The sequence below is a fragment of the Sinocyclocheilus grahami genome, unplaced genomic scaffold, assembly GCF_001515645.1.
Source record: "Sinocyclocheilus grahami isolate Dianchi unplaced genomic scaffold, SAMN03320097.WGS_v1.1 scaffold341.1, whole genome shotgun sequence".
Lineage (NCBI taxonomy): Eukaryota > Metazoa > Chordata > Actinopteri > Cypriniformes > Cyprinidae > Sinocyclocheilus > Sinocyclocheilus grahami.
This window is the reverse complement of record NW_015505520.1, coordinates 631,603-638,745: the sequence shown is the minus strand read 5'-3', so window position 1 is coordinate 638,745 and position 7,143 is coordinate 631,603. Positions and strand designations below refer to the sequence as shown.

At 36.4% G+C, this 7,143-nt stretch overlaps 1 protein-coding gene across 1 annotated transcript in view; it reads right to left on the bottom strand.

Moving 5' to 3' along the window:
• The window catches only part of LOC107603115 (palmitoyltransferase ZDHHC13-like), a 12,409-nt gene extending 5,827 nt beyond the window's left edge, over window positions 1-6,582 (bottom strand). The window contains exons 1-8 of the mRNA XM_016295830.1: window positions 6,450-6,582; window positions 5,282-5,493; window positions 3,430-3,552; window positions 2,627-2,704; window positions 2,263-2,407; window positions 2,098-2,162; window positions 979-1,039; window positions 767-892 (exon numbers count right to left, since the gene is read on the bottom strand). Coding sequence (XP_016151316.1) covers window positions 767-892; window positions 979-1,039; window positions 2,098-2,162; window positions 2,263-2,407; window positions 2,627-2,704; window positions 3,430-3,552; window positions 5,282-5,493; window positions 6,450-6,473 — 834 coding nt within the window. The 5' untranslated portion in view covers window positions 6,474-6,582. The remainder of the gene's footprint in view (window positions 1-766; window positions 893-978; window positions 1,040-2,097; window positions 2,163-2,262; window positions 2,408-2,626; window positions 2,705-3,429; window positions 3,553-5,281; window positions 5,494-6,449) is intronic.
• Between the last annotated feature and the right edge of the window lie 561 nt (window positions 6,583-7,143).

Genomic DNA, 7,143 nt, shown 5'->3' with positions numbered 1-7,143 from the left:
GAATAAGTGGAATGTTATTTTCTTGTTTAATAAAAGCCTAAAAATGGTGAATTCTCCAGGGCCAAACACACATTATGTGAGAAATTGGCTGCTTTTGTTTCTGAAAGCTTAATTCAAGGTTAAATACAGCCCTGGGATTTCAAGTACTTGCCTCACGTCTTCTTTAATAAAGTTAGTGAGAGCGGTGTGTGTGTGAGCTGGCCTGGAACAGTTGTTACAAATCCAAACATTAAAACTGGCATTCATATGCAATGAAACACCATTTTTCACTATATGCTTCCCATTTTCTTTAGGAAATTTATTTATTTATTTTGCTTTTGAGACAACAATAACTAAAATCACATTAGACATTTAAAATAATAAAAATATATTTTTATGAATTACACAATATTAAGTACATAAAATATACATTATTAATTTAATGTTTACATTTTAGAAATGTTACTATTACTATACTACTACTACTACTATTAGAGATCATATTCATATAACATCCTATAAGCATATAACATCCACATATCCAATAATAATAATAATAATAATAGTAAGTATTATAATCTATATTATTACTATTATATATAGTCATATCCATTGCACAAATGCATCTAATTTAACATGAGTTTAAATTAGAGGTTTGTTCAAATTCAAAATACCAGAATAATCTGAATAATACTCCAGATTTTAGTGAATTAAATCTACATCACAAATTGAAACTTTTTTTCGAAGCTGAACTTGTTGGCCTGAGTGTGTCTGAGCATGAGTGTACCTTGTATCTGTTGAGCAGTTTGAGACACGTGGAGTTGGCTTTCATTCGTTCTGTCTTCACCACACTGAGCATGTGAATGAGCAGAGGGCTGTGCACCTGGTGCGCCAGGTCAATGGGAGTGTGACCCTGAACATAACACAAAAACATCAGTAAGAAAGAATGCAAGGTAAAGCTCAACTTTCAAACTGAACGGCCAGGTGAGTGAAGAGCACCGCTTTGGAACCAGTTTTACAGCTATGGAGAAACACTACTTTTTTGTTCTGCTGGTTTAAACTGCATCATTACGGCTTTAGAATTAGTGACTGGACATGTAATAACAAACTATAAGATGTTTAAAATTTATGTGGAATGAAGGGTAGCACTTTCAGAAAGACTACTCAGGTTTTAAGGCCAGCCTATGACTTAGGGCTGGGCGATACAGCTAAAAAAATGTATCAACGATACAATGTTTCATATAGTTCGGTATCGATAATTATTGACAGTTTATATAACCTTTTTTAAAACAAAGAGCAATATAATTTTTTTTTACATTTAACCACTGTATTTTTAAATTAACTCACTTTGAGACAAACAACACATTTTTTTGTTTTTGTTTTAACAGTCAAAAACAAAATAAAAATTAAACAAATATCTAATTTCTAATGTTTTATATGCAGATTAAATAGGTCAAACTTTTGGCTTGTCTCCCGAGGCCACAGGAGGGCGCAATGAGCAAAATAATGCAGCACATTAAATAGTCAACGCAAGGAAGTAACGGTCTATATAAAAATGTGCATTACGTTTAATATAATACTCATATAAATCAAATATAATTTGCATAAACAATTATGAAAACAGCATCACGTATTTATGCATTGCTTAATACAAAGAGCCGAATCGCCATTCACACAGATCGCCTTTAAAACATATGAGACGCAGTGAAAAGGAATAAACCTCCACAAATTTGCGACGTGTTTTCTAAAAGTTTAAACTGTTTTAACTTTGCATGGCTACATCTCTTGTGTGAGACGCGAGTGCAGCAGTCGTATTTGTCCGTCTAGAAAATGCACCGAATATGCGTTCTGTGTGAATGGCTTGGTATCGGTTTTAACCCAGGAAGTGACATTTGTATCAATTGCATCTTTTTTCTACCCACTGATAATGTTAGATGCATAAACCCGAAGAGAAACATTTTCAGTTCATTTTTACTTGAAACAGAAATCATTTGTAACATTATTATAAATCATCTGTACAGATGTTTAATATAAAGCACAGTTGTCATGGTTGGTTGAATCATAATTTGGCAGTTCTAGTAAAAACTTAATTTCAGACCCTGACTGAGTCGATCTTACCCGATGATTTTTTGTGCTGCCAACATCAGTGGAGTCTGTCCATTTATGTCCGGCGAATCCACTTCCTACAACAACACAGGAACAAGAAGAGTATTCAGCTGCATTACTCAGTATTCAAACCCTCCACCGTTATTTAAAATGTCACTGTGTGTGTTTGTGTCACACCTGTCCTTTGGCCATAAGGTATGCAGCAATGGGCATATGCTGGAAGAGCAGAGCCAGATGGAGACCCCGATACCCTTCACTATCTGCTAATGACGGATCGGCTCCATATCGCATCAGCTGAATGACCATAGACAAATGACCCTGTCTGTTCAGAGGTGACCAGGAACAACATCAGCAGATATAAACCACGGTCAAGCGGCACTTGTAAGCAAATGCTGCTAGAACCAATATTTTTGCATTGACTTTTAACTGCGTTTTGGTGATTTTAGTGCATGTATGAATGCGGATGTCAGTTCTTCAAAATCACACTTATGTTCCATCTCATATAACTGCAAATGTATTGCTGTATGTATCTGAAACGTACCGTATGGCCCAGTGGAGTGGTGTTGAATTCAGGTCGCCGCCTAGTTGGTCTATGACGGCACCTTTAGATATGTAGTATCTATGAAACACAGCAGAACATACACAGATACAAATAAGAATAGGTTGAATAAGTGAAATTATTTAAGTGTTTTGAAATAATCTCTTATGCTCACCAAGGCTGCATTTATTTGATCAGTAAAAACAGTAATATTGTGAAATATTATTACAGTTTAAAATAACTGCTTTCTATTTGTATATATTTTCAAATGTAATTTATTCATGTGATGACAAACAAATTGATCAAAAAGCGACAGTAAAGACATTTATAATCTTACAAACAAAATTCTATTTCAAATAAATGCTGTTAAATGAACTTTTTATTCATCCAAGAATCCTGAAAAAAATTTATCACGGGTGTACCACAAAAAATATTATGCAGCAAAAAACGGTTTTCAATATTGATAATAATAAGAACCATTATCAATTGAGCACTTATAATTGTGCACAAAACCAGCAAATTCAAATGCTTTTTGAAAAAACGTGTGACACTGAAGATTGGAGTAATGATGTTGAAAATTCAGCTTTGCATCACAGGAATAAATTACATATTAAAATATATTCAAATAGAAAACAGCGATTTTAAATTGTTTTAATATTTCACAATTTTTACTGTTTTTCCGGGATTTCTGATCAAATAAATGCAGCCTTGGTGAGCATTAGAGATTATTTCAAAAACGTTTAAAAATCTTGAAAATTCCATGAAATGGAATAACGCCATGAAACATACAAAGAGACAAATCTTACTTGACAATATCGGCTCGATTATTGATGGCGGCCCAATGGAGCAGTGTAACATTCTCTTTGTCAGGCTGCCTGACGTCATAACCAGCCTCAATAAGCTCTTTACACCTCTCAAGAGCACCAAACCTACAATTTAAAACAATCAAGGGGAAGATGCTGTTTTTTTTGCATCAGAATTGACTTGAATGAACATGTATACCCACATACACTGCAGGTTTTCTGCATGAACAAGTGATAAGAAGATCTGCATCGTCGAATGGAAATGAACTATTTGAGCAGTGTGAAGCATGCAGGTGAGACAACAGATATGAACGCCGTTCAATAGAAACCCAGATAAATAACAGCACAACAGTATCCTGTATTTGTATTCTCCATCACTTACGGTTTGTCTGATTCTCTACAACGGGAAGATGAATGATCGGTTTACACAAATCTTTCTACTCACTACTGAACAGCTAGATCTCAGAGTAAGATCAAGAACATATGTGTGATATTTACTGAATGCCTGAAATATCACTAAAGTTTTTAAGGCGGAATTTCACAAAGACTCTCAATAACACTTTTAGGACCGTTAAGATTTTTTTAACATCGTCAATTAAGCACATTTCTCCCCCAATAATCATTATCGCAATACAAAACAAAAACTAGGGTTGGGTAAACTAGGGTTGGGCGATGTCTTGCAAATTGGCATCGGACGATGTCTACAGTGAAACATCGTGATGGACGATGACATCGGGGGCAGGGTTAGGGGGTCTGCCCAAAGTGTGAATCCGTTTGCAGAAAGGCACGGAAAACAAATAACTCGTTCTACGGAGCCACTAAAGGGACATGGTTAGCCGCTTGCTAGCGGTAGACTGTTACATTACAGTACATGAAATTCACTTACCACATACACAGAGTAAGGAGAGATGACTGATAGGACAATGGCAAATGATTTGCAGATACTGAGCACCACTGACAAGTATCTTGTAAAATGTGTGGTAGGCACTGCCGCTCCGTAGTATAGAGTCCGTGTGATCGCGAATCTCGAAAGTGAAAGTGAAAGTAAAATGAGAGCGCACATTCGAAAGCGGTTTCAATGCCCTGCATATTAGTAGCGGCTCCCTGATGGATGCAATTTAATGACCCAACGATATAATTGCAAGAGAAAGTATTGAATTTTTTTTTTTATCCTCCCATCTCATAGGCTATTTATTCCCTTTTGGGGTTTCGTAGTACACTTAATTTCCTTTCCGAACATGGAATTGGGATGCGGCGGATTGCGGGTGGATCACGATGCCGGCTCAACATCATGAAGTCCGTCAGCCATCGGTGATGGACGATGGCATCGTCTATCGGCCCAACCCTACGGGCTAAATTATGAAAGACCGGAGTATCGATAAGCTCTGACGTTAACGGTTCTGCTATCGGTACTGGAGAAATTAATAAAAGACACATACATTTATTATTGCTATATACTGTATATATTATCTTGCTAATTCTATCTCACCAGTCGCCAGCTGTTGTTCAAACATTTGTTTATGATGCATTTTTGCTATTCGAAATTCAGAAGCGAGATCACGAGCAGTATCGGTAAGAGTAGTAATACCGTTAAAACCTTAACGATACCCATCCCTAGTAATGCGTTTGAGATGTGGTGTTTTCCTCAATGAACTTACATTTCAAAAATACCGAGATGTTTTTGGCCAATTAAATAAGTATACAATAATTATCTTTTTGTAATGAAGGGGAATGCGTTTAATTGTCAAGCAAATATTGTTACAAAACTGGCAAAATTGATCATATACATGATCCTAAAAATACGTTTTAATAGGATTTTATTTATTTGGGGGGATGTCAAGGGAATAAGTCTCACTGTGTTGCTTTGATGATATCCCAGGAACTGCTGTCCTCCGGGTGTGAGACCTTCCTCGGCTGCTGCGTTGGATCAAAAGGTCCCGGGACCAGCTGGCCGTGGAAGCCGCCGGGCATGAAACCGCCAAATCCAGGTCCTCCATGACCGTGGCTGTGGGAGTGGCCACCGCCGTGTCCATGGCAACTGTCACCCATGTGACCGTGGGAGTGGCACTGTAAAAATATTACAAACATGGGTTATTTTCTGACAGTTTTTTTTATAGTTAACACCAAATGTGCGATAATTAACAAATTGAATTAGTTTTTTCAAACTACACACATCCACTGACAAAAAGCACAAACTTATTACTACTATTCATATAAGTAGTAGTTGTAGTAACGAGGAACAAGTGCATGCCAAGGCTGATCATGTGATGTCAACATGGCAGTGCCCACGATAAAATAATACAAAACAGATTTTTCTAATAGACTGACAGGTCTGGGGTCTGTCAAATTTTTAATTTTTAAATAAAAGGAGCGCACATTTAAATAAAAGACAGAAATTTGGTTCAGTTAAAACATGTTTACTACATGTTATTAGTAAACAACTGGTTTGCTTCCTTCTAGTGATGGTTTGAACTTTAAAGGGGTCATATGATGCTTTTTTAAAGATCATTATTTTGTGTATTTGGTGTAACAGAATATGTTGACATGCTTTATTTGAAAAATAATGTGTGGCAGAGTCTTAACTTTGATAAAGAATATCTCTTTGGTTTTGAGACTTTAGTCTTTGCAACTTCAGGGATCTTATCTATGCACAATCAGCTTGTAACACTCCAAAGAGAAAGGAGAACTTGAAATCGCATCATGTGACCCCTTTAAATTTGGCAATTTAACCTTCCAATTATCTGAAAACTGCAGCGGACCCATAACCATGTTCAATATTTATTATTTAGCCCATATTTATGGTCAACAATAGCTAATTACAGGCAATGATCATGGCAGTGCTTGTTTACCAGGTCTGATGTAATAATTATATGTATAAAATGTACAGTGCGACTTGAATAGTTGATCGATCAGCACGTACACACAGGTGACCAGTTAGCAACAGATGCTAAGTTAGCTTAACCGGTTTTATCAATCCGTTTAACGACGAAACCGAAGAGAATATAAAACGTTTTTTCACTTACTCCGTCTCCTTCTGACCAGTCCATCACTTCTGTGCGAGGTTATCCGTGAGTGATCATGAAGAATTTACGCTGACAGAAACTGAAGTCGGGCGTGCGTTCGGCGCATCTTCCACTTCCTGGATACAAGTGACAAATCCTGCGCTCTGATTGGCCGCTTTGTCTCAGTGACGTTGCATTGGTTTACCTTCTTTGCATTTCCTTTCATACAAGAGCGAGCGCATTTCCTTTGTCAGAAATGCAGATTATCATTACATTAAGTTTTACGCTCTGGGTATGTCAAATACCAGTTAAACATGCTGTTCCGGTTCAGTTTGTGAAACATTGTGAAAACCAAAGCAAGTGAATGAGGTTGTCTTTAAATTGTTTTCAGGCATCTATTAAAATAATAAATCTAATCGCACTATTCCAGGTTTCTGCAGAGCTAACAAAAAATGGTAATAGCCTACTATTTTAGAACATGATATTATACATACCGTTTTTGAACATGTGGCAATACAATGCTTATTGGACATGAATTGAGGTTCTGTCTACACAAACCCTAACACTAGGCTACTACTAGAAAACTTGTTATATTTTTATATATAATGAACATAAGTACAGTTTTACTTTTTTATGAATCATTTTTCTAAATGTGTAGCCTATATGTCCCCAAAGTATAAACGTACCTACAGAGACACTTTTATTTGCCTACATT